The sequence below is a fragment of the Leuciscus leuciscus genome (assembly GCF_965113295.1).
Source record: "Leuciscus leuciscus genome assembly, chromosome: 19".
Taxonomy (NCBI): domain Eukaryota; kingdom Metazoa; phylum Chordata; class Actinopteri; order Cypriniformes; family Leuciscidae; genus Leuciscus; species Leuciscus leuciscus.
The window spans coordinates 13,258,122-13,284,087 of record NC_138743.1 but is presented as its reverse complement, the minus strand read 5'-3'; the positions used below and the strand labels follow the sequence as shown (position 1 = coordinate 13,284,087).

The 25,966-nt window shown below is 41.5% G+C and overlaps 1 protein-coding gene across 7 annotated transcripts in view; it reads left to right on the top strand.

Moving 5' to 3' along the window:
• pde4dip (phosphodiesterase 4D interacting protein) overlaps positions 1 to 18,661 on the top strand; it is a 66,415-nt gene extending 47,754 nt beyond the window's left edge. For 4 of the 7 annotated variants that reach the window (XM_082148683.1, XM_082148684.1, XM_082148679.1 and 1 more), the window contains 18 exons: positions 523 to 758; positions 852 to 906; positions 7,401 to 7,645; positions 7,760 to 7,903; positions 8,487 to 8,693; positions 9,773 to 10,042; positions 10,123 to 10,254; positions 10,391 to 10,513; positions 11,596 to 11,785; positions 11,915 to 12,036; positions 12,957 to 13,079; positions 13,197 to 13,289; positions 13,398 to 13,591; positions 14,422 to 14,553; positions 14,782 to 14,920; positions 15,000 to 15,046; positions 15,840 to 15,930; positions 17,073 to 18,661. In XM_082148683.1, the coding sequence (XP_082004809.1) occupies positions 523 to 758; positions 852 to 906; positions 7,401 to 7,645; positions 7,760 to 7,903; positions 8,487 to 8,693; positions 9,773 to 10,042; positions 10,123 to 10,254; positions 10,391 to 10,513; positions 11,596 to 11,785; positions 11,915 to 12,036; positions 12,957 to 13,079; positions 13,197 to 13,289; positions 13,398 to 13,591; positions 14,422 to 14,553; positions 14,782 to 14,920; positions 15,000 to 15,046; positions 15,840 to 15,930; positions 17,073 to 17,242 (2,713 nt within the window). In that variant the 3' untranslated portion in view covers positions 17,243 to 18,661. The remainder of the gene's footprint in view (positions 1 to 522; positions 759 to 851; positions 907 to 7,400; positions 7,646 to 7,759; positions 7,904 to 8,486; positions 8,694 to 9,772; positions 10,043 to 10,122; positions 10,255 to 10,390; positions 10,514 to 11,595; positions 11,786 to 11,914; positions 12,037 to 12,956; positions 13,080 to 13,196; positions 13,290 to 13,397; positions 13,592 to 14,421; positions 14,554 to 14,781; positions 14,921 to 14,999; positions 15,047 to 15,839; positions 15,931 to 17,072) is intronic. The other 3 variants (XM_082148680.1, XM_082148681.1, XM_082148682.1) reach the window with 3 other exon arrangements.
• The last annotated feature ends 7,305 nt before the right edge of the window (positions 18,662 to 25,966 follow it).

Here is a 25,966-nt window from a genome sequence, read left to right as displayed (position 1 = left end):
ACTGAATACTATATATATACCATATATAGTAAAAATGGGAAGATTTTTGTTCCCCTTCTGGAGCACCCAAACCCATTGTTTGTGAGTACCAGATGCGCCCCAGGTTGAGATATTTTCTCTGATTTTGATATATATATATATATATATATATATATATATATATATATAGCATTCAAAAATTGTGCATTTCAAGTTTTAAAATATGCCAAGTTCAAGATTACAATTACATTAAATATAAATACACATATGATTAATCGCAATTAATCACTTAATTAGTGATTAATTCTTTAAATTTTTTAAAATATGACTTTTAATAAATTACATTTTAGAAATGTATATGTAATGTAATATAAAAATATTTTATTGCGATTAATATATTACGATTAATTGAATTAATCAGTTTATTTTATAGTTTATTTGATCAAATTTTTTATCAATTGATAGCACAAAAATTTCACACCATGTATTCTCACTCTAAGTAATAATGATGCTTAATTGCTACTCTCACCATTCTCCCTGCAGTAAGTTTGACACGCTGATCCAAGCGCAAGCCCGTGAGCTGTCTCACCTGCGTCAGAGGATGCGGGAGGGCCGTGGCGTGTGTCATATTCTGACTCAGCACCTGGGAGACACCACCAAGGCCTTTGAAGAGCTCCTACGCTCCAATGACATCGATTATTACATGGGACAGAGCTTCAGAGACCAGCTCTCTCAGAGCATCTCCCTCGCCCAGAGAGTCAGCACCAAGATCAGCGGCCGTGAGTGATTCATGCATACTTACCCATATACATCTGACTGTGTCTCTAAATGCCTTTCTGTAACAAAAGCATTTCATTATTTTATCACTACAGGGGATCACTCTGAAGTCCCAGATGATAAATCAGGACATGAGCTGCTCGCAATACGGTGAGTCAGCTGAACGTTTAATTGATCACACCTTGTCATTATACCACTTCAGAACTGAATTAGGTTTCCCTTTGCTGTCAGTACACCAAATCAGTCAGAACATGTGATGAGCACAGCTCATGGGCCATAATGATTTGTGGAGATTTGTTTCATATTGACTGACTGTACTGACACAAATTTCCGTTTAAACTCCCAATAAAGAGCCTTTGAGGAGTGTTTTTGCTCAGCATTTTTCCTCAGTAAAGTCGAATTGCTTGCAGTGCATTTAAAGTATGTTTTGTGTGTTCATAACGCAGAGCAGCTTGTTATGTAATGATTAATTTTGGCAGTGCATGCCTTTGGTGGAATAACCACAGAGCATTTTGGCGTCCTATTGACTTGGACACCAGCTGTGATGAGTTTTCACCCAGTAAGCATCATGGAAAGTTCGGTCTGTGCTGAATAAATCAATGTGAGAGATTATTTCAGTAATGAGACATGGTCAAGTCTCGGGCCATATAAATACAAAGCACTCAAAAAAAAAAAGTTAATCCAGTTATACTGGATGAATGAATCAGCATTTGGGGTTAATAAAGCGCAGTTTGTAAAAAGTTTGTAAAAACAGAAAAACATTTATGGGAATGCACTTACAGAAGAAGCCTCTGCGATACATTAACCTTTTAATTGGGTTTAAAATGTAAAGCTTGTGTTTTGATCACAACACTAATAAATTATTCAGAAAAAAAAGCATTACCAACATGATTGCATGCTGAAGTTTAACAGTCAAGTTTGTCAAATATTGTTATAGTCAGAATGGAACTTTTTTTGTTGTTGCCAGTTTTACATTTAAATCTGTTGACATGTGACCTTCAGTATTGAGAGGTTGTTTTTTTGTTATTTCTTTTCACTTTCCGTTTCTCTTTTCTTTCATAATCTCTTCCCTTTCACCTCCATCTGTAACTCACTTACTTCATTCTACTCTTTCACGGGCACTGAAGTGGACTTATTTGACTTTGCCCGCAGGCCGGTTAAGCGATGCTGTACACTAATGCTAATGTGAACTGTCAGAAGCTTGCTACATAATGTCACCGCTAGTTCTAGGGCATCTCTGAAATGTTTAGAACTCATGGGACATTTGAACAGAATTCATGCCCCCATTCCCCTACAGGAAATGACCCTTATTTTTCTTTCCCTTACACCATCATGCATTGTGTTGAGCGGTAGTCAGCTGGTGAGCACTGTCTGCCTGTGAACAGAGTCATCTGTGTTTGTATATTGAACGCAATGGCGGAGTAATGGATTTCTTAAGCATTTTTTTATATATATATTTTAAAATATCAATATTTTTGAAGTTTCTGCTGGAATATCTAGAAAAATTTACCTGAATACAAGAAGGACCTGGCCGTTGCTTTTATCTCTGGTGAAATCGAGCTCTCCTGCATCCTTTTAAATTGTTTGTGTGGATCCATGTATAGCCCACTGTATCTGGGATTTAAATACAGTGGGATTCCAAAAGCATCCAAAACTGGGATGGTTAGCTGGATCGGTTAGTTGAAGAGATGGTCATATTTTAAAGAGAATAGAGAGACTACCACTAGACATCAGAGGATCAATATTTCTTGTGAAATATTTTTGGTAACCAAGAACCTGTTCATTGTATTATTATTATTTTTTATTTTTTTTGGATACCTGAAGTGGAAAAGATTTGGTTGTATTAACGGGTTTCGCACATTACATTTGCAACCGATACAGATGGAACACCGTACAACATTTTTTGGGGGATTTTCTTGCACTACTCATTCAGCGGTGCCGCAACACCGCTACTGTATTTACACTGTCGAAAAATACAGCGCGACCAGTATGGTCCGATTTCCGAATGTTTGATACTTTTTAGTGAAGCAAAATTATACAACGCAAACAGTGTAGTCTGATTCACAAATGAAACGAAAAAAAATTACTCTTATGAAATAATTCTTTGTAGTGATTTAAAAACATGCAGTATAATCCGACTATTGTTGTCCGATCTATTGTAGACTATTGTACTCTTATCAGCTTGTCCTTTTTAGTGAAGCAAACACGTACACGTAATCAGTGTAGTCCGATTCCTGAACGAATGACTTTAATGAGTCCGCTCTTTTAGTGAATCAATCACTTTAGCTTACAAATAACAGTGAGAGTTAGGGTATGTTTATAAGACAATGTTGTACTAAAAACTGAAACGTTTTTCCTTTGCGTTTTTCACGTACAGACAACAACGTTGTCAAAACAATTCACGTCATTCACGACCCTCCTCCTCATACATTTTTTTAAGTTAGACATCAACCTTCTAAGTATTCCTCAATCAATTAATTATAAACAATATAACAAGAAAAAAATAAATCAGCAATTTACTGCCGAGCAATACTGAAAGCAATCAAATATTATTGCCACTGTCACTTCATGGTGGATCTGGTGAAGAAGCTGTCAGTGATCAAAATATTGATTTTGAAGATGTTGAAAATTATAATTTTGAGAATATGTTTGAGATCGTGAATATGAGCCAGATGCTTAATGTACAGGGAAATTAGCTCTGACGAGGACGGTGTTGATGGTATTAAACATCTGCTCAAACCGAACAAAATATGCTTTATGTTATTCTTCTGTAATTGTTACTCTAATATCAGGAGAGTTTTATATTATCATGACAGGTAGAGATCTATTCGTGTTAGATATAGATCCGGGTCGCTGAAGACCCGAATATGTAATAATGATTGGCAAAACATTCATGCATTTAAGTGTTAATGTTGATGCACATTATGAGTAAATTAATGAACATGTTTTGTTTTAGTAATGTTTTTTTAATATATTGTTAAGAGGAATCGGAACCGGAACCATTAAGTTCTTTATGATTTCTATCCCTACCGCACCAAACCATGACTAATTTCCAAAGGACCATTTAACGAATAATATAATTCCCTTCTTACATCACAGTGGATCTGTCATCTTCCTAATGGCTTTAATTGCAGTTTAGAGCCATCTTTGTCGATCTGGTAGTGGCATGTCACCTCTGCGTCCCTTATTTCCTTTGTAGCTCTGTCATAATGGAAGCTCACAGCCAGAAAAGGATGATACCCAGTGTAATCTCCTTCTGGAAATGTCTCTGTTTGCCTCTAATACTGCAGCCTTTAATGAGGGGAAAGAGAGAGAAAGGGTGCGCAGATGGCCAACCAGATGCACGGCTGGATTTAACCCTATTTTGTTGCCATTCGGTTAATTTAGCTGGAGCTTGTAATTGAGTGAAAACGGAGGGGATTTTGCATCAGTTTGATGTCCTAAGTGTGTTTTTCGTGTCCTCTCGAGAACATTTGCCCTGGGACAGAGCTGTCACATGGTTGGTAGCTGTGCTGTGACCACCCGTCTCTGGATTGGGTGTTGACTTCCGCGCTAATCAGGTTAAGTTATTAAAACCTCATGAGTGAAATAGGTCAGAGGCAGCTAAAGCTGACAGAGAAAGAGAGCGAGAAAGATGAGAAGACGGTGGAAGGAGTAGACCACATGCGAGGCTATATGAAAGAAGAGTGTGACTGAATGCCACAAGAGGAGGGACGACAGAATATCGTCGTATTTTCATTTGTCGTATGTCTTCATTTGGATGGTTATGGATACGCAAAACCATACAGAAATAAGAAGGAACTTTTAGCAAAAGCAATGCTGTGATGATTTACAAGAGATATGTTTTAGGTTTCCAAATTTTATAAGCATTTAATAGTCTGGATAGGCTTTATGTTTGTTTATTGGAACACAGATGTGTCTCTTTTGACTGAAGCACCCTGTTTATGCACAGAGGAACACTTCAGCCCAACGGCAAGGACCACACATACACGCACACTTCACCATGAGGGTTTGTTGTGTTTGAGAGCTGATGGGGAAGGACGTTACGTTTCAGGAAGATACTCTGATTACCCTTTTCCTCTTTTGGGAATAAATAGAAAAGCACTAGTCTCTGAGAAGAAGGACTTACTGAACATTCAACATCAGTGGCTTATGTTTCTTTGAAATGGAGACCAGGAATTTCAGGTTGGCTTTGTGATTAGTTCCTCAAGGATGTGTTTGATCTGTTCCTGTTGTCCGGCAAGGACTTGAAAAAGGAGAGTTTGGGTAAGACCACTGCCACGCTGGATGTCACAACAGTTGGTGTTTTTGCATATGTGGATTTATTAAAACTCTCCTTTGTGTTTGGGAATAAACAGATCAGTCTCTTAGCATTTAGTGTAATCTCGGGATTTGTGTTGCTCTTCACCCAACTGCCTGCTGGAGAATTCCCAACTCCTCCCCCATCACTACTCTCAATCTGGGCAAACCCCCCTTCTTTCGCCACACGAATGATCGCAGCCCAGTTACCACGGAGACCCAGTTGACAGGCACCACGTCGGCTGCCGGTCCTGCGGCCCCTGATCTGCTCCTCTGTGTTTCCCAGCCAGTCGTGAGTTTGGAAAGTCAGGATGAAGTGGCGGTGACCAGGCCTCAAGGGAGCATAAGGGGTCAGGCTGGTCGGGGGGCCATGGCCCCACTTTGGAGGAACATGCTGTCCAAAAGCAGCCCCCTGTACCGTGACTCCCTCTTCTCCTTCTCTCTGTGGGAATGGCAGGTGCAGAAGAGAGAGTTGGCTATTCTCAAGAAGCAGGCAGAAAGGGAGAGAAGATCCTTGCACAGACAGATTGAGAAGTAAGAGCTTCAAGGTGTTTTACGGGTGTAAATCATTTTGTAAACTTAAAACTATTTAAACCAATATTTGTGTTTGTGTACTCTACAGTTCAAAAGTTTGGGGGTGTTAAGATTCTTGTATGTTTTTGAGAGTCTCATGCATGGAAGCTTGTTTCTGCCACGGAATAAAAAATAAAAAGGATAATTGCGAATCAAATAAATAATAGTCAAATAAAGTCAGAATTGTGGGTTATAAAGTAAAAAGTTGCGAAGAATTGCGATTCTGAGGGGAAAAAAAGTCAGTCTTTTTTCCCTCAGAATTGGACTTTATAACTTGCAATTGCAAGTTTTTATCTCACAATCTGAAATAAATCTGAATTGTGACATTTAAACTCGCAATTAGATTACTTAATGTTTTTGTGGGAAAAAAAACTGCTTTAATTTTCCATGATTCTTTGATAAAAAGAAAGTTTAAAAGAACAGCATTTATTTAAAATGGAAATATTTGTAACATTATAAATGCCTTAACTTTATCTTTTGATCAATTTAATGAATCCTTGCTGAATAAAATAAAATAAAATGTTTTATCTTACTGACCCCAAACTTTCCTGTGAGAGTTTCCTGTTCATTTTACATGAGGTGCTCTATTTGGTGCCTATGTCTCTTATGGGGTTCCATTTCTGTTAGGATGTTGTCTTGGAAGACAGATGCCTATGTAGACAGTAAGGCAGCTTACTAGGTCTTTAGCTTCTGAAAAAGTTGCTGTGTGGAATAGAAGAAAGAGCGATGTTTTACTTGTTGTTCATTTTGTATTGTAAAGGGCAATTCACACTGCGCCGACAGACATTTTATCGGGTTTTGTCGTGTGAGTGTGTTGTGAGATGTGAGAGAGATGGCACACACTGTGTAACTGTGTGTGTGTGATCTGGGAAACACCTACGTTGTAGTACAACTTAAAATGTTTGACCATGTGGGGACTTTTTTTTTAATCCCCATGAGGAAAGCAGCTTATAAATAATAATAAATGATGTTTGTTTTTGAAAATGTCAAAATATAGTAATTTTTCTGCAAGGGTTGTGTTTAGAGGGTAGAATATACAGTTTGTACAGTAAAACAATCATTATGTCTATGGAAGGTCCCCATAAAACATGGAAACCCCAACATATGTATGTGTGTGTGTGTTTTGGCTCTGACAGAACAAAAACAGGTCCTAATTAATCCAGCTTGGAACAAATTGTGGGTACAAAATTAGCCTAATGCCCTACATGCGGGACACACCTGGCACGTGCCAAACAGAATATGGTGACAATTTGCATGTACAACACACTTCATTTGAATCCACATAAGCATAATAAACCCAAAACTCACTTTTAATCATAACCTGCCATTTACATTTATTCGTTTAGCAAATTTGACTTACAGAAAGGAGAAACACGACACAAGTGCTTCATCATATGTGTGTGGCACATTAACAAAAATAATCCTAAATCGTAATTTGTAGAAGCATTTACTTGTGTAAAGCTGAAAAAGTGAGAATGCTTATTTTGTATATATTCTGACAATAGTTATAGATTTTTTGTTTGCAGATTGTGCTCAATGGTTATGTTTTTGTCCTGACCATCATAAATAGCCACAACAAGCAACAGGATATTTTGATGTCGGTTTCTATTTCTGCAGCTGGGTAGCCCGACCCATTCTGATATCTGATTGGTCCAAAGTCACTGCTCCTCATAGCTGTACATTAAACATAAAACCCACTGTCATCTCATGGCGGACAATTAGCTCAATATTAAATACTATCTATGCAAAATGTCATTTTTGTCTGTTCTCAGGCTGAGTAAGGAGCTACAACAGAAAGACAAACTTATTGAGTCCCTACGCTCTAAACTTGACCAGCAACAACCACGAACGGATACTCCTACTAGCAGCCATGCCCTCTCTGTGGCCACAGACCAATCAGACAGAACCTCTTTTGTGTCAGAAGACCACGGCTCAACCAATGAGGATCTTGAGCTGTGCTCCGAACTAGATGCTGCCAGTGAATATGGCCAAGAGGAGGCAGCAAGAAGTGCCACAGGTTTTTGAATTTATTATCATCATATTTGAACATTTCATCATGTTTTCCCCACTTTATTATTTTCAGGTTAGCTTCTCATTCACCTCTTTTCATTGTCCATCTGTTTTGTTTCAGATTCACACAACCATAGAGGCTCAGCCTCATTACACCCATCCAATCCTCCATCTATTACTTCCTCTCACAGCCACCAGTCCTCCAACACCTGTCCCAGCATACAATGCACACCACACAGGCCAATGGAAACCCAGGCGCAGACAGGTAGGAAGAGTGCAATGCGAGGGTACCAAATCACACATGCCCTTTTAAGTATCTCTCATAACAATGTTATTTTATCACTATGTACACTACCGTTCAAAAGTCTGGGTTCAGTATGATTTAAAAAGAAATGAATACTTTAATTCAGCAAGGATGCATTAAAGACATTTATAATGTTACAAAAGGTTTTTATATCCAATTAATGCTGTTGTTTTGACATTTTTATTCATCAAAGAATCCTGCAACAAAAATGTGTCACGGTGTCCACACAAATACTATGCAGTACAACTGTTTTCTACATTGATAATAATAAGAAATATTTCTCGAGCACCAAATCAGCATATTAGAATGATTTCTGAAGGATCATGTGACACTGAAGACTGGAGTAATAGATGCAGCTCTGGTGAACATAAGAGATTTATTTAAAAAACATAAAAAAATCATACCTAAAGCAGAGCCCAAACTTTTGTAATGGTATTGTATTGTTTTTAATTAATAATATAGGAAAGGGTTTAGTTTGTTCTACCAGCAAAAGTTTCACTCAATGAAGTATCTGTAGCACTTTCTCCATGTGTCCTCCCATCAGGCCTCTCCACTGTACCTCTGTCCAGCTCCATTTCTTTCTCCACCTCCCTCCACTGTCCTCAAATGTCCTCTTCACCTGTGTTTGAGCCTCAAACTCATCCCTTGAGAACCCGTCACCCTTATGGTGTGGGATTCTCACTGGCAGAGGTTCACCAAGAGCTTCAAATGCTCCAGAAACAGCTTGGAAACAGTGAGCCTGCATCTGAGTGTGTGTGGCACTGAATAATTCATACTAATTCTGTGACTGATTCAGTACAGGCAAGATTTGAACTCTGAACTGAACTGAATAATGCTATTGCCAAAAAGAAAATAAGATAGTTGATTGAAATACAATAAAGTAAACTGATTTGTAACCTTTTTGCCAATCAAACTTGAGAATCTATTGATGATTTATGCAGTCATTGAATGTTGACTCACTAATACGCATGCAAAAATATTTTTCTTAATCTGTATTTTTCCAATAAAAATATCTAAACCTCTTCTATTAAAGACTGAATTGAAGAAATTGTGTAATATAATAAAGACTTATTTTTATATTGTGAATTAAAATGATTTATCTTACCTTGTTGGCATGATTTTGTTTTCTTGTTTTAAGCATATACCTCACTAAATTTGGTTAGATTTTTGCCTAAAACAAGAAATTATTTACTAAAAATAGGAAAATTGGCATGCATATTTTGTTATTATGTTTTTACCTGCGTTTGCAATATAATCATGTTTCAATGTACATTACCATTCAAATGTTTTGGGGTCAGTAAGATTGTTATTGTTTTTTTGTTTGTTTTTTATAATTGAAATGAATACTTTTATTCAACAAGGAGTAGAAGTAGAAGTAAACAGTAAAGCCATTTACATGGTCAGAAAAAATCTATTATGGAAAAAGTTTTCCACAAAAATATTGTTTTCCAAAATTGATAATAAGAAATGTTTCTTGAGCAGCAAATCAGCATATAATAATGATTTCTGAAGGATCATGTGACACTAAAACCTGGAGTAATGATGCTGAAAATTCAGCTTTGCTTTCACAGAAATAAATTACATTTTAACATTAAAATAGAAAAGTTATTTTCTCATATTCAATGATATTTCTCAATATTACTGTTTTTACTGTATCAAATAATGATACTGTATAATTTTTGATCAAATAAATGCAGCCTTGGTGAGCATAAGATTATTTTAAAAACATTAAAAATCTCATTGACCCTAAATGCTTTTATCAGTAATGTGTATATTCTCACACTGCTTACATTCTCTCCATTAATATTTGGTTTTCTTATCCCGGTACAGGCTACCATGGTCCTCAGATCAAACCCCTTCCTGCGTTTCCACTGGGCTCCCATGCTCAGCTTGACCATAGCAGTTTACACCCACTATCCCATCATGCCTTTGAACAGTCACCTGTCAGAAGCAGGCACACCAGTCCCGCTATGAAATCAGGGTCAAGCCTTCTGGAGAGCAGTGCAATGTGGGATATGATGTATGGCCAAAGACCAATAATACCAGGCGTGTATGGAGACGTTTCCTCTGGTTCTTCGGGATATCAGTCAGGCCATACAGGTACTCCAGCTGTGGAAATTACATAGTTAATCCTGATGTTAATAATATGTTTATCGTGCTGTTTTTATAATATACTTCAGGCGCAGACTTGATGGAGGAGCATCTTAGGGAAATTCGCACTCTCCGATTGCGTCTAGAAGATTCTATCCAGACCAATGACCGTCTGAGACAACAGCTGGAGGAGAGACTGGCCTCCTCTGCGCGAAATGGAGGTCAGAGACTTACACATTCACATTCGTCCAATCAGAAAGTCCAACAGTGTGTTTTGGCTATAAAATGTAATATTTTTGCTTGTATATATGTTTATATATTTCATACAAGTTTCAAATGTATCTACATTTTTGCCAGGAGGAGCACCCACTAACATCTATATCCAAGGCCTTGATTCTGTCAATCAGCTGTCCAATGAGATTCGAGTGCTGAAAGAGGAAAATCACACCCTGCAGGACCAACTCCAGCAGGCCAGGACAGGTAAGATCTTAGTCCTACCATATTCGTAAGGAATGTTAGCAGTAGTACTATATACCAGCTTTAATATATTAAGAGTAAATGAGCAAGCATCATTTTTGTCGGTGTTCACAATGGAATAGTAGCTTAGTGCACACTGAAAACTGCACAGTATACACTGCATAGGTATTTTTTCGTCATACATTCTAGTTGGTTATCATCTAGTTATCATTTTTAATAACATTTTGTGTTACAATGTGTTTAATATTTGGCAGAAATTATCAAGTCAGATAATTATCAGATAATACTGAAGTCGACTGCATTGTGGGATACAAAATTCCATGCAGGAAGCTCTGTTGCACAGTATATGGCACATTTTGCCAAATGTATCATGTAATCTTGGTTTTTTTATGGATGCAGAACATTTGCATACTGTGCACAGTATACATACTATATGGTACTGCACTACAGCTGTAAGAATTGCATTATGATTAGGATTGTATGCTTTATAGATATAGTTTTTATTCATTTTTATTTGTTTCATTTTATTTTTATTGAACTCATTTTATTCCCTTATTTTAACTCATCTTCGATCACCAAAATGACACATTTAAGCATTTTTTCCTTAAAAAAATTTCTTCATGCCTTAAAATAGCTTGAATGTAACCCTTGCCTCATTTAGTAAATGCGGTTCTATGAATATGCAAATTAGCCCCGCCTCAACTCACTCACACCAGCTCAGAGATCCACTCGTTGATGTGACTGGTTACAGGGTAGTTTGTGACATCAGAAACACCAGCGATTTCAAACCGTGTTTTTGAGATTGTCTTTGGTTCACTGCAGTTTTAAAGGAGAAAATACTCAGCAATGGTGTTGACTTATGAATTTACACATGGTTAAAACATATTAAAAACACCACATAGACATATAAACAATAGTAAGACTTTAAGCTAAATGAAAATGAGAAATGTGGCGTTGTCAACTAGTTTTATTTAGATAATTCCACTTATTTATTTAGCATTTCAGTTGACATTTCATTTATTTTAAGTAACAAAAATGTAGCCAAGCTCTCCTGAGTCCTGAGATGTTTTTGCATTTATGGGCAGATGGCATTAAAGAGACAGAGCGGCTGAGAGAGGCGGTTCTGTCTGGGCGTGGCCAGTTAAAGGAGGCGGAGCTAGAGGCGGGCAGGTGGGCGGATCAATGCAGACGGCTGCAGGCTCAGATTAGAGAGCAGGCTCAGGCAGTACTACAGCTCAAACAAGACAAACAGAACAGCCTGGACAACAGCACCAGGTACAGTGTCAGTCTACAGTGACCCTTTTTGGCCTCTTGAAATTTCAGTATTTGTTTTGAGATATTGCCCTCGACAAAAATGTGTCAGACTGCTTTAAATAATGTGTATGTGTATACATTTGTGAACAGGCTACAGCACGAAGTGAATGTTCTCCAGCAGCAGTTGAGTGAGTGTCAATGTTTAGTGCACACACTGCAGTGTGAACTACAGGTGTATCAGAGAGTCTGTGGCACTACTGAGAGCAATACAGGTAAGAAACAAATGCATCTGCCTGAAACTCATAAAGCAAAATTACTGAAAATTGTGTTAGATTGTAAAATTACAACAAACATCTTGCAGAGTGCATCTGGTTTTAGATTCAGGATAGGTCGACAAAATGATGATTGAATAAACAGTAGGGGTGTAACAGTTCACAAAAATGGCGGTTCGGTACGTATCTCGGTTTTGAAGTCATGGTGGTTCGGGATGTTTTTGGTACAGCAGAGAATTTTTATTTTTATTATACAGTGGTTTACTGAAAAACCACATGAATTTCACATGTGCAAAAACATGTGGTCACATGTGAAACACACACTTTGCACATGGGAAACACGTGGTTTTGGAACAGTTCCCATGTTGTACAGCAACAACACTGCAGTTAATGGTGCTGTTGTAATTGGGGGAAGAGATTTGAAGTGCTTAAAATTCTGGATTCAAAATATGTCTTGAAAATGTTTTAGAAAAAGGTTAGAATTATTGCACTCCCATTCTAATCCGCTCCATCTATTTGATTATTTAATATTTCGCTTGCTTTTTCATGCAAAATGGAAATACTTGCGTGAATTTGTAACATTTTAAAGTCGTTTTAAACAGCACACACATCTGACAGTAGGGCAAGCCATGTAGGTTTATGATTTCATTGAAGCGCTTAATAAAAAGCTTGTCTGATGTTTAAGACAACATAGATATAAACAATATTGTCCCATCCTATGAGGAAAACTTGTTGTTTTAAATTATGTTTCGCACACAGATAAGTTCTGCATATGTAGTAGTTAAAACAACAAAATGTATTCGAGCGGTACACATGAATAGAAAGACCCGTCTTGAAAACTTTTGGTATGAACGCATGTTACACCCTAAAATGATAATTAGCAATGATGTACTGATATATTGCGCCCTCTACTACTCTAGGCTACTCTACTACCTTTGACCTACGTGAGCGAGAGTCTAAAATACATTTGTTGGAGCAGCAGTTGAGAGAGAGGCTGGACCAGTGTATGCCTGGCCTCTCTGCCAGAAAACAGCTATTCCACGGTGAGAGAATTAATTACAGTATAAGAAGTTTATCATGACTTAAATGCACACATTTGCGGATTCATTGTGCCATATTTATGATATTTCCATTAACCTTGATCTAACCGTCTGCTGTAGACCAATCATCATCTCCCCCCGTTCGAGATACAGGGTTCTCCAGCCCTGCTTCACCAGCCGTGGAACTAGACGACCCAAAGTCTTCTGGTAGTGGTAAGAGTCTTTTATAAAACACATTTGATGTTTTATATACAGTAAGAGATAAACCTCACTCAACTAAGTGCAAGTCACAGAAAACTGATCAATGCATCTTCTGATTAGACTCGCCAAAGTCTGCTGCAGATCTGGAAGCTGAGGCCCCTGACGGCTCCTTCGCCTGCAGGACGGGCCATCATATGATTGGTCACGTAGATGACTTCAGTGCCCTTCAGCAGCAGCTACTGGAGGGGAAGGTGGTTATCTGCAAAATGGAGGCGGCACTGCAGTCCAGCACAGAATCACATGACCTACCGGAGGTCAGTATAAAGATCCGAGTTAAGATGAAAGGCTGATGTGATACTAGGAGGACAGACAATACAGAGAAATTAATATATTTTAGTAGGGCTGTTAAACAATTAAAAATGGAATTGAATGAATTACATGATATGATGATTAAATCAATCAAAATGAATTGCATATATCAATATTTGCTTAGAAAAACCTCCCAAATTAAGATTATATTGCAGAAGATGAGTAAAGAATTTAATAGACTTCACAAAAAGTCAATACACTACGGTTCAAAAGTTTATGGTCAATAATATATATATAATTTTCGGAAGAAAATACTTTTATTCAGCAAGGATGAATTAAATTGATCGAAAGTGTCAGTAAAGTCATAATTCTTATAAAATATTTCTTTTTTAAAAAAGGGTATTCTTTTCAACTTTCTGTTAATAAAAAAAATCCAGAAAAATATATCTTGGTTGAAGTAATGGCTGCTGAAATTCAGCTTTGCCATGACTGGATAAAAAATACATTTTAAAATATTAAAATAGACAATTATTTAAATTCAATTTTTTTTTTTTACAATATTACTGATTACCATTTTTACTTCTTATATATATCAGATATATATCTTATATATATCCTATATCATAAAACATACTGTAAGAACATCACTGACCTACAGTCAAACATTTAGACCATTAAATGTTTCGGTGCGATCATTTAGTAAATGCTTTTAATCGTACTTTTATTGTAGAGTTTTGTAACAGCTGCAAGTCTAAAATGGAAAAAGGCAATGTGCTGAAAAGTTTGAGTACTCCAAATGACATGTTATTGACGTGCAGTCTCTCTCTCTCTGCAGGGTTATGTGAGGAGCTTGAATGCCAGCACTACAACACTGAAGCAGATTCTGGAGGAGACAAGCTCTCTCTTGAGAATGTTCTGGAGGGCGGCTCTTCCCAGCACTGAGGCCTCGGCCCAGCAGCTTAAAAAGGTCAGAGGGCACTTAGAAAGTAAACATTTGGCAATAAGTCTCGGAAACACTACCCACTTTTGTGCTTCTTTGTGACATCACATGTGCATGTACCTGTAAAAGAAATTCACAGCAACAGAAATGGATTTCAGGAATGCACCTTTACTTGACTAAACCAATAATAATACCAATTTGAATGTCAGTTATTGGTGTAATCCTAAACGTTTTTTTCTTTAAATGTTTGTGTAGGAGCAGTCTTTGAGAAAAGAGGTTGTCGCACTGAGGCGCAAGTTTTCAGAGCAAGAGCAGCTTCTCAGGGACACGATGGAGAATCTGAGGACCTCCAGTCGCACTAAAGACAACATGGAGCAATTCATCGTCAATCAACGTGAGCGACTCTCTTCTCTTTTCTCTTCTTTTTGTTCATGCTTATTGTTCTTCTCTTCACTATTTTTGTTTGTTTCCAGTGTCAAGAACGCGAGATGTGTTGAAACAGGCTCGCTCAAATCTAGAGGTAAGCCTTTTCTACCATTCATGTTTCTTTTTGTAAAACAAGTTCCCCCGTCACACACCCAAAGTGTCACACACCCAGTGGCAGCTGGCCAATAGAGGGCGCTAGGTTTTGATGGATGACAATTGTAATAAAGGTAAAGACATGAGCACATTTCCATACGGTCGAGTGTTTTAATAATGGATGCTCGACTAAGAAAAGCGTGTTTTGTTTAGGTTTTGTTTTGGAACTGTTCACTGATGCTGTCGACTCGCCTTCAGAACGCTGTATTTTGCTGTGTTCAGTAATTCTGAATGGATCTGTATAGTATAAATGCAGTCAGGTTAAGATGGCGGCTGGAATCTCCATGTTGTCATGTTTGGTATCACATATTGGCATGTAGTTAGATATGAAAAAACTCTGAACAAATGTAAAAAAAAAAATTCCTCAGTTTTTGCTGTTGCAGTGTATACATACATTGTGATTAAAGAAAAATGAAATATATTTTTTACTTTTCCTTAACAAACAAAAAAGCGCCTGCAGAAAATAGCATCATACTGGGATGTTTGCTGAAATTGATCAATAACTGCAGTGCAGCCCTTCCTAGAAATTTTTCCACCAGCCGCCACTGCTGTAGCCCAAATGTTTTTTCAATGTCTCAGAATAGTTTTAACCGAATAGATATTTTTGTCAAAGGAGCAAAACTAAAAGGACTCCATCAAACGATTGCTAGCTATTAAAGGCTCTATCTCCGGCTCTTTCTCATCGGGTTATTTTCCTTCTCCTCTGTATCTCTATGTCTTCTGAGTTATTCCAGAAGAATGAACTCAAGATTGCCTCTCTAGGCTGTACCCCTCTCCCTTCATCCTTCTATTCGGTCTCATCCACTCCTTCCTGGTCTGATAGAGGTACTGGTATAAGTGTGTGTTAGTGTGTATGTGTTTGTCTAGCAACACATGCATGCCTGATCCAATCTTGCGTAACCAGCATGAAGTGTCATCCAGCTTCTTTTTCATCATATTTTCAGGCAGCAAAAAAAAACTACTTTTTTTCCCAATCGAAATTTGTTCTTTTTTTGTGTGAAAACAGCACATGAAATCTGATTTCAAGCAACTTGCTTATTAATATTTGCAACGTTACTATAACAATCAATGTGGGTGCGCAAGCAAAAGTGACAGTACAAATCTGAATGCATATACAGTTCATTACAGTTTAAAAGTTTGTGGTTAATTTTTCATGTTTTCATAAGTCTCTTATGCTCACCAAGGCTGCATTTATTTGATCAAAAATACAGTAAAAATAATGTTTATAATGTAATTTATTGCTTTGTTGGCAAAGCTGAATTTTCAGCATCATTACTCCAGTCTTCAGTGTCACAAGATCCTTCAGAAATCATTCTAATATGTTGATTTGCTGCTCAAGAATCATTTCTTATTATCAATTTGTGCTACTCAATATTTTTGTGGAAACCGTGATAATTTTTTTCAGAATTCTTTGATTACCTGAAAGTTCAAAAGAACAGCATTCATTTGAAATATAAATATTTTGAAACATTTTAAATGTCTTCTATGTCATTTTTGATCAATTCAATGTATCCTTGCTAAATAAAAGTATTAATATCTTTAAATCTGACTTTCCCCAAAATTTTGAATGGTTGTATAACTTGCACTTTGAATAGTGTCTAAAAGATTTCACCTGCAGTATGAATGAAGCTTGTATGTCACAAAACAAAACACTTTCAATAAGTTAATTTGAACTCCAGTTCCTCCTCAGAAGTTTATTGTGGCATTCTGTGTAATCCAGTCAGTCATATCACAACTAATCATGTCAGTGAGCTCATTTTTGTGTTCTGGTCAGATCTGACAATAAAGTTGTCATCACATAGTATGCTTCCCTCTCTTGGATTGGAGGGAAACTACAGAACCAGTTTTTGTTTGTGCATAATCTCAATAAAGAACATTCCTTTTGGTTTGTCCTTTAATGCCATTATGAGTGATTCCAAGTTTCTTATACAACATTATAATGACTCTTCCTGTCACTCTTTGTTCAGGTGAGGTCTCGGGAGCCTCCCTTAAATACGCCTCCTCTCTTGGTTGGAATTTCGTGACCCCTCATGCTCAGGATCAACACAAAGTGATGACTGCCTCATGGCCGGCACAGGGGAGTGACAGACTACAGGTGTCCTCCAGACTGAGTGCTGCTGTCTCTCCCTGTCTCTGAGTGAATCAGTGTCATATTATTTCACCATAAAATGCATTAGATATCCTGGATTGTGTGTAGATCTATTAGTCAGTTTTATTTGCTACATAAGAACCACCAAAAAGCTCTCAAAGTTGCATTTGAGTAGATTAGTATTATAGACATATGGATTGGCAATCCATGTCTTTAACCAAAGTAATATCTTATGGGTTTATGTTTGGTGTTAAGGTTTATATTGAACCAGCAACATAATTAATGTGCAATTATAATACTACTGTGCGACCAGCGAGACCTGCTACACTGTAAATGAAAGTCACCCCCGGGACGAGCTGAAGATCGATGGTGCAATAATCTTTCAATCAGCCTGCTACTGTAGTCTTGAAATTATACGTTTGTTTGTTCTGTGTTATTGCCAAAGTTTTAGTATGTTGCTTTTAATGAACTTTAAATGTACTTTTTTCCCTTTTTATTTTTATTTTTCATTTTCCATCCTTTTTTTATTTTTATTTTTACACAGTTTTTATTTAATCTTTTCTCTTTTTTATATTCATTCTCGTAATGGAGATTATTGATAGTTTTTTTTCATTACCTTTTGGTTTTGGTCCAAAAAAAAAAAAAGAGTTTTTTATATTTATATTTGCTGTATCAGCTCTTCTTGATGGACCATTTTGGATTTTTGTTTTAATGTTTTTGTTTTGTTATGCATTTTGTTTTGTTTTGTTTTTATTTACTTTTCTATTCTACTATTCGCTTTTTTTTCTCCCTCCGTGATAGATTTGCAATGTCTGTAAATTGGTTCCTATGAGATAAATACTAAAGTGAAACATCTAAAGATAAGTCAACACTACTGAGTTAAATTATTATTGTGTTAGACACTGCAGACAATTTAGCAAATTGTAGATTGTGAGACTGGTCATAACTCTACACAACATGTGCATAGCTTTACTGTTCTTAAATGTATGTGGGTTTGAAAGAAAGCCTATTGCTCTTGCATGAACCACATAGCTTTACGCTGTGCAGTATTTCAGTATTCCACAACCGTGCAAGAAGTCCTGGGGTTTCTGCTGTATATGTCAACTGAACTGGTGCCATTTTGTTTGTTCTGTATATTATGTTTGTTTATGAGAGTCCAGATTCAAAGCACAACGCATGGGCGCGTTACGATGAACTCCTGAGACAAAGGAGAGCTATGGTTCATTTAAGTTCAACTTGCACTCACTGTTCTATGACAATCAAATACTTCTCAGAGGTTTGTAATTTTGGACTATCAGTTTAAAATATTGGTAGCAATGCAAATTTGATTTTAAATTTCCCTTTGTAAATTAATGTACATTGAGTGAGGGTTGTTAAAGAGAGTAAAATGCATGTGTATTTCAGGGAAAAGTGTGTGGAGGAAACTCTCAAAACAAAAAGGGACGATTTAATAAAAAGGGAATCATACACGTCTCTCAGTGTAATTTTTTTGCCCATATTTCTTAAAATACTTACTTCAGTTATTTATTATTGGCAAAAACCTAAAAGAATATTTATAAAAATATATATATATATATATATATATATATATATATTCAAAAACCTCTATTTTATCATAACCTCTATTTTATTTTATATATAAAAGAACTTTTCTCAATACATTAGTCTCAACAATACGTCTTTGTACCAGCAGATGTCACAATACAGCTATTCTACATTAAAACCTATGACATGCTTAATACATCATGCATATTAGCCACATCGGTAATGAGGGTGTAATTGAAAGCTTTTATCAGGAAGAATTCCTCTGTCCTGTTCAGTGTCCAGTATAATGTACTTGAATTATTCATAACAGCGTGCCGCTCAGGAAGTCTGAGTGAATCCAAACGCACTGAGAAGGCCATCTTTTGCGTCAGAGTTGTGTAAGCCACTTCAGTTAACCATTCTCAAGTCTTTAATCCTTTTATCATTTGTTACATGGAGTTACAAGGGGTAGCTTTTCATTTTGACCGTATCACGTTGTCAAGTTTACATTACTCCGAGTCCGACATAATTCAAAAGAACGTGAGCTATTCCACTACAAGGTAGCTCAATAGTTTGGAGTTGGGATGCATTTATTTATGGATTCTTTTTCTTGAAAAATTATTTTTTGTTTCTGCTCGTAAAGGGTGCATTTATTTGATTAAAAACAGTACTATATCATATTTTAATATATTTTAACATTTAATTTACTCCTTTGATGGCAAAGCTGAATTTTCAATAGCGATTACTCAAGTCTTCAGTGTGTAGGAAAAGACTAAACTGTAATAAAAAGACTAACAGAATTATTAAAGGGATAGTTCACCCAAAACTGAAAAATTCATCATTTACTCACCCTCATTGTTCAAAACCTGTATGAATTATTTCTTTCTTCTGCTGAAGACTGTCGGTAACGCTCTCGGTTACTAACGTAACCTCGGTTCTCTCTAGATGAGGGAACGAGTGTTGCGTAAGCTAGCTTACGCTACGGGAAAAACCCTTTTCTCGAGAATACTGAAGCCCAAAAAAAATTATCCTTAATTTTGCATTAGTTTAAAACGCATTGCTGCATAAGCAGACCTAGGCAGAGCGGCTCGCGCTCCTATTGGTTGCTCAGCAGCAACTGCTGCAACCTATCCAGGACCTGCTCGTGACGCAGCACCAATGAGGGCGCGGGCGCCCGTCCGCGTCACGTCCCGCCAGAATGGCCGTGGCTACAGGCTATAAAAGCAGGCCCGTGAAGTTGTTCTCTGGTTTTTCAATCTGAAGCGAACCAGAAGTAGCACAAGCACGGCAGGGTTACGCAACACTCGTTCCCTCATCTAGAGAGAACCGAGGTTACGTTAGTAACCGAGAGCGTTCTCTTACGAGAGTACTCTCGTGTTGCGTAAGCTAGCTTACGCTACGGGAACCCAATGTAAATGCCGTGCGTGCTAGAGAAGGTCCACATGCACGTTACGTTCCCAAGGGCATGTGCCCGGGGACAAACGTAAGTGGTAATATCTGGGCCGATGAGGGTTGGGCCCAGGGAGAGATAACCATTCCAGAGTGTGGGAATGGGTGCTTAGTACAATAGAGCAGCCAGGTACATACGTGGGCTGAACTAAGAAAGATAACACTGCCTGTCAGCCACCTGAACCCGAAGGACAGGTGAAAAACGATCACAGACAGGAAGACCTGGTCTGTCGATCTGGAGCCTGTGTATAACACAAACCACACACAGTCTGTGTCGATCTGCAGCGAGAGTGAACAGAGCTAGTATGTTAGACTGACAACAGTTTAGCCTGTAGGGCAGGCACCTCCAGGTTATAAAACCTGATAAATGTAGACGGAGAGGCCCAGCCCGCCGACATACAAATATCATGGAGCGAGACTCCGCGAGACCACGCCCACGACGAGGCCATGCCTCTGGTGGAGTGCGCTCTGATGCCCAGAGGGCAATGAAGGTTCTTAGACCTATAAGTCATAGCGATAGCGTCAACTATCCATCTGGACAGGCTCTGTTTCGATGTGGCTAAGCCCTTAGTGCGGCCACCGAACGAAACGAAGAGCTGCTCTGACTGCCTGAAAGCATCAGACCGTTCGACATATATTCTCAGCGCCCTGACGGGGCAGAGAAAATTCACATCGTCCTCACCCTCAGATCTCGGAAGAGCTGACAGTGAAATGATCTGTGATCTGAACGGAGTGGAAAGCACTTTGGGGACATAACCGTGCCTCGGTTTAAGGATGACTTTAGAGTCATTAGGCCCAAACTCCAAGCACGAAGCACTCACAGAGAGCGCGTGAAGGTCACCCACTCGCTTAACTGAAGCGAGAGTCATGAGAAAAGCGGTCTTCAGTGAAAGATACCGCAAATCCACGGACTGAAGGGGTTCAAAGGGTTCGCCCTTCATGGCTTCCAGGACCAAGGAGAGGTCCCAGGCTGGAACCAGAGGGGGCTGAGGAGGATTTAACCTCCTAGCTCCTCTTAGGAACCTAACAATGAGGTCATCTCTACCCAGTGACCGGCCATGCAAAGGTTTTGTAAACGCCGCAATGGCCGCCACATACACTTTTTCCCCTTTTCCACCAACAAGAACCGGGTGCTGGTTCAGAGCTAGAGCTATTGCCAGTTCGGAGTTGGTTCGACTGACGAACCGGTTTGCGTTTCCACCGGCCAGAGAGCCACAACAGAGCTATATCTTACGTCACTGCATACGTATCATGTTGCCCAGCAACGCTAGCGCGGCAGCGCCAAACACAAACACACCAGACTTGTTCGAGATGCATCGGCTTCTCGCAGAACGATCAGCACATGAAATCAAAGCACTGCGAAAGCGATCAAAAAGCACAAGGAGTCGTATGATCTCCAAACACTCCCGCAGCTCTGATCGGTCCACGCTGCTCCGATGCATCTCGAACAAGGCATCAACAATAATAGACGTTGCGTTACTATGGATGCTCATGGGTTTGCGAAAATAAATCGGCATCCAAACACGGCGAATCCAACGCGTTCGTGCAGCTCGCCGTAACTTACATAGACGGATATTATAATCGAGCTGCTATTAGCTCGACTAGCTGCTATTTAAAAATGGCGGTCACAAGTTTCTCTTCAGTCTTGTTGGCCACGGTAACCCCGCCCCCAGCCTCTGACGCAAGCGGTTCTTTCTTGGCTCCGTTCTAGACCCTGCAATGATTTGGTGCTACTTAAGAACCAGTTTTACTGGTTCGGAGCTGGTGCTTTGGCGGTGGAAAAACAAAGAACCGATTTGAAACTAGGCTCTGGCTCCGAACCAGCACCAGCTCTGCCTTGGTGGAAAAGGGGTATTTGAGCGTGGAGGGGGACCTGCCCTCGTCCAAAAGCTCTTGCAGAAAGGAGAGAACCTCTGCAACGCTACAGCGCTGTGGGTCTAAGTTTCGGGCCGAGCACCAGCCGGAAAACACTGACCATTTAGAGGCGTAGAGCCTTCTCGTAGAGGGTGCTCTAGCCTGAGTAATTGTGTTCAACACTGCCGCTGGGAGGTCAGCGGGTACCCGTTGATGGCCCATGCATGCAGGGCCCATAAGTCGCCACCCGCGCCCCTGGCCTGGGAGAGGAGATCTTTCCTCACCGGAAAGCGGTGGCGCCACGAGGAGCACAGAGCATTTGCTCTCCCTGATGCGCTTGATTACCTGTGGTAACATCGCGATCGGGGGAAACACATAGAGCGGACGGCTGGGCCAGTCGTGGGCCAACGCATCTCTCTGTTTCGTGAAGAATACTGGGCAGTGCGCGTTCTCCGTCGACGCAAAGAGGTCGACATCCGCTCTGCCGAAGATGTCCCATAGTAACTGGGCTATCTGAGGGTGCAGGGACCATTCCCCGGGGGGAACGTTGTCCCTGGACAGCATGTCTGGGCCCACATTTTGGGAGCCCGGGACATGTGATGCTCTCAGTGAGCGCAGGTTGTGATGGGCCCACAAGAGGAGGCGTTCCGCCAGCTTGTGAAGGCTCCGTGACCTGAGACCGCCCTGGCGGTTGATGTATGACACCACTGACATGTTGTCCGTGCGGACCAGAACGTTGTGGTCTTTGAGGAGGGGAGAAAGTATCTCAAGGCATTTTCGACCGCTTTCATCTCCAGACAGTTTATGTGTAGGCGCCTTTCTGAGGCTGCCCACAGACCAAACACTGGTCTGCCCTCGTAGAGGGCGCCCCAACCTGAGTTGGATGCGTCTGTCGAGATTACTTTTCGTCACGAAGCCATGCCCAGATCCACTCCTGACTGATACCAGTCTGCCGCCTTCCAGGGATTCAGTGCTGTGACACAGTTCTGAGTTACCCTGAGGCGAACGCGGCCAGCGGACCATGCTCGCAGCGGGACCCGCGTCTTCAGCCAGTGCTGCAGCGGGCGCATGAAAAGCAAGCCCAGCTGAAGCACTGCCGAGGCCGAAGCCATAAGACCCAGCATCCTCTGAAAACGTTTGAGAGGAAAAATGCTGCCGGTCCTGAAAGCTGCAGCTGAGCGCTGAATCTGCAGCGCGCGCTGTGACGTCAGCCGCGCTGTCATTGACACAGAGTCTAAGTCTGTTCCCAGAAAAGAGATTCTCTGGGGTTCTCTTCTCGGGTCTGAGACCCCCATCCTTCTTTGGAACGAGGAAATATCTGCTGTAAAAACCTGCCTCGCTCAGTGTGTGAGGGACGGCTTCTACGGCTCGTTTCTCTAACAGTTTCGCAATCTCGGCGCGAAGTAGGTGTGCTACTTCGCTGTTCACCGTGGTTTCGACCCTGGCTCGAAAGCGAGGGGGTCTGCGAGCGAACTGTAGTGAATAACCTCGTTCTACCGTGTTCAGTACCCATTCAGACACGCCCGGCAGCTCCCTCCATGCCTTTATGTGAAAGCTAGAGGGAGAATAACGCGCGGGCTGTTGTCGCTGTGTGTGTGTGTGGCACATATCTCACAGCGCCTGAGAGAGAGCGCGCGCTCATGGAGGCGCGCGCGCTTCGCACACACATAACACAGCTCGTGTCTGGTAGAGGGTGATTTACACACGGGACACGTTTTGTGTTTATTGACGGGGGCTCTGAATGAGTGCTTATCACAGAGCAGCCCGTGTTTGTGTGTAGGGATGAGCGCTGTACAGCGGGCACCTTTCCCACTACCAAAACACACACGGCGTGAGCCGAGTTTATGGATATGGGCCGTGAATGAGTGTGAGTCACTGAGTCGGCCGTGTTTGTATGTAGGCGCGAACACTGTGGAGTGGGCACATGACCTACATTTATAACACCATCGGCGTGAGCCGGATAAACAGACAGAATGCTCTTTCTGTGATTTATTTGGGCGGCCGTAAAAACGGCCTTTGGGTACAGGCGAGCGTGTTGTGTAACGGGCTCGTTGGCTGTGAAATACACATCTCCAGTCACCTCTGCTGAGGGAACTGTGAGAGCGAGGCGCGCTGATTTTGATGGCGGTCCGGCCGCAGCGGGACTCGACCATCTTCGTCTTCCTAACGCGGTCAGGAAGACTTTGAGGGCTCTGCCTTCAGCACAATCTTGGACCGGGGTCCCCGAGGGGGAGGCGGTCTGTGGCGGCTGGAAGAGCGTGAGCGCTGGGAATCCCTCGGCTGACGGCGCTGTGAGGCTGACGGCGGGGGAGGCTGTGGCGCTGATTTCCGGTTGGGCGGCTGTTTAGAGCGACCCATAGCGGAACTGGAGCGCTTCGGCAAGAAATGCCGCATAGCCTGGGAGGTTTTCTGAACCTCGGAGTACCGTTCCGAAAACCCCTTGACAGCCGGGCCGAAGAGACCGGATGGCGCCACGGGCGCGTCGAGGAAAGTGGCTCTGTCGGACTCCTTCATGTCGGACAGCGTTAACCACAAGTGTCTCTCGGTGACAGTGAGAGACGCCATATTCCTCCCAATGGCCTGAGCAGCGGACTTAGTAGCTCGTAGCGCTAAGTCGGTCGCGCTCCTGAGGTCATTAAAATTCTCAGGGTTCGGGCCCGCCTCGTCCATTTTACGGAGAAGGTCGGCCTGAAGCACGGCCATCGTGTGAAGTGCGGACGCGGCTTGACCGGCGGCGGTGTAGGCGCGACCGATCAAAGCCGAAGTAGTCCTGCAGGCTTTGGAAGGCAGTGAAGGATGAGACTGCCATCCGGCGGAAGGCGGGCAGAGGTGCTTGGCTACCGGTTCCTCGACCGGAGGAATGCAGAGGTAGCCCTTGTCTTTCGCGCCGTCTACTAGAGAGAGCGTCGAAGAGACAGTAGAACGCAGCCTGGCAGAAAATGGCGCCTTCCAGCTCTTAGTGAGCTCCTCGTGGAGCTCCGGAAGAAAGGGGGCAGGTTTCGTGTGAGGCGTCGAGCGGCGGCCTGGCAGAAAGCAACCGTCCAGCCTGCTGGGTGCAGGCTCGTCAGGAAGCGACCAATCGAGGCCGAGGTCCTCCACGGCCTTGGTAAGCAGGCGAAGAAGCTCGGCGTCGAACGTAGACCGCACACCGCTCGATTCCTGAAGAGAAGGGGCGGGGTCCGGAATGGAGCCCGACCAGCCTTCGCAGTCAGAAGCCAGGATAGAGCAGCTGTCCCCTTCTGCGTCATCTCCCCCCGACTCGATATCCACAGCGGGCGGCTGGCCGGCCGTGATAGAGGTGGGGGATGCAGAGAGCGATGCACACGGGGAGAGATCCGGCATGCAAGCGCTCGCGGCAGATGCCTCCGGTGTTCTCTGTGAACGGCGCTTTTTACGGCGCGGCCCAGAAGAGAGAAGCGGAGGGGCGGGATTCACGCTGAAAGATGCTAGGCGAGCCCGCAGGGTCGCCATAGACATCACTTCACATTCCGGGCAGCCGCCCAGGGAAAGCGCGTGGTCCGCGTGTGTCTGTCCCAGGCAGGAAACGCACAGGATGTGGCGGTCCCCGTCGCTGAGATCGGCTCGGCAGGAGCCGCACTTTTTGAAAAGAGGCATTTGCAACAACGCCTCGCTCTTTTATATGCAAGCGTGTGTAACGTAACACGCGGTAATGAAAAAGGATATTCGGCGCCGGATAGCGCAGCAGGAACGGCAGAGGAAGCGGCGAGATGGCCGGCTTGAAGCTCGTCCCGCTGAAGGCTCTTCGACGGCGCAGCTTCTCCGGAGAACAGCGAGGTGAGTGTCCACTTCGCTGAAGAGTTGAAAAATCAGAGAACAACCTCACGGGCCTGCTTTTATAGCCTGTAGCCACGCCCATTCTGGCGTGACGTGACGCGGACGGGCGCCCGCGCCCTCATTGGTGCTGCGTCATGAGCAGGTCCTGGA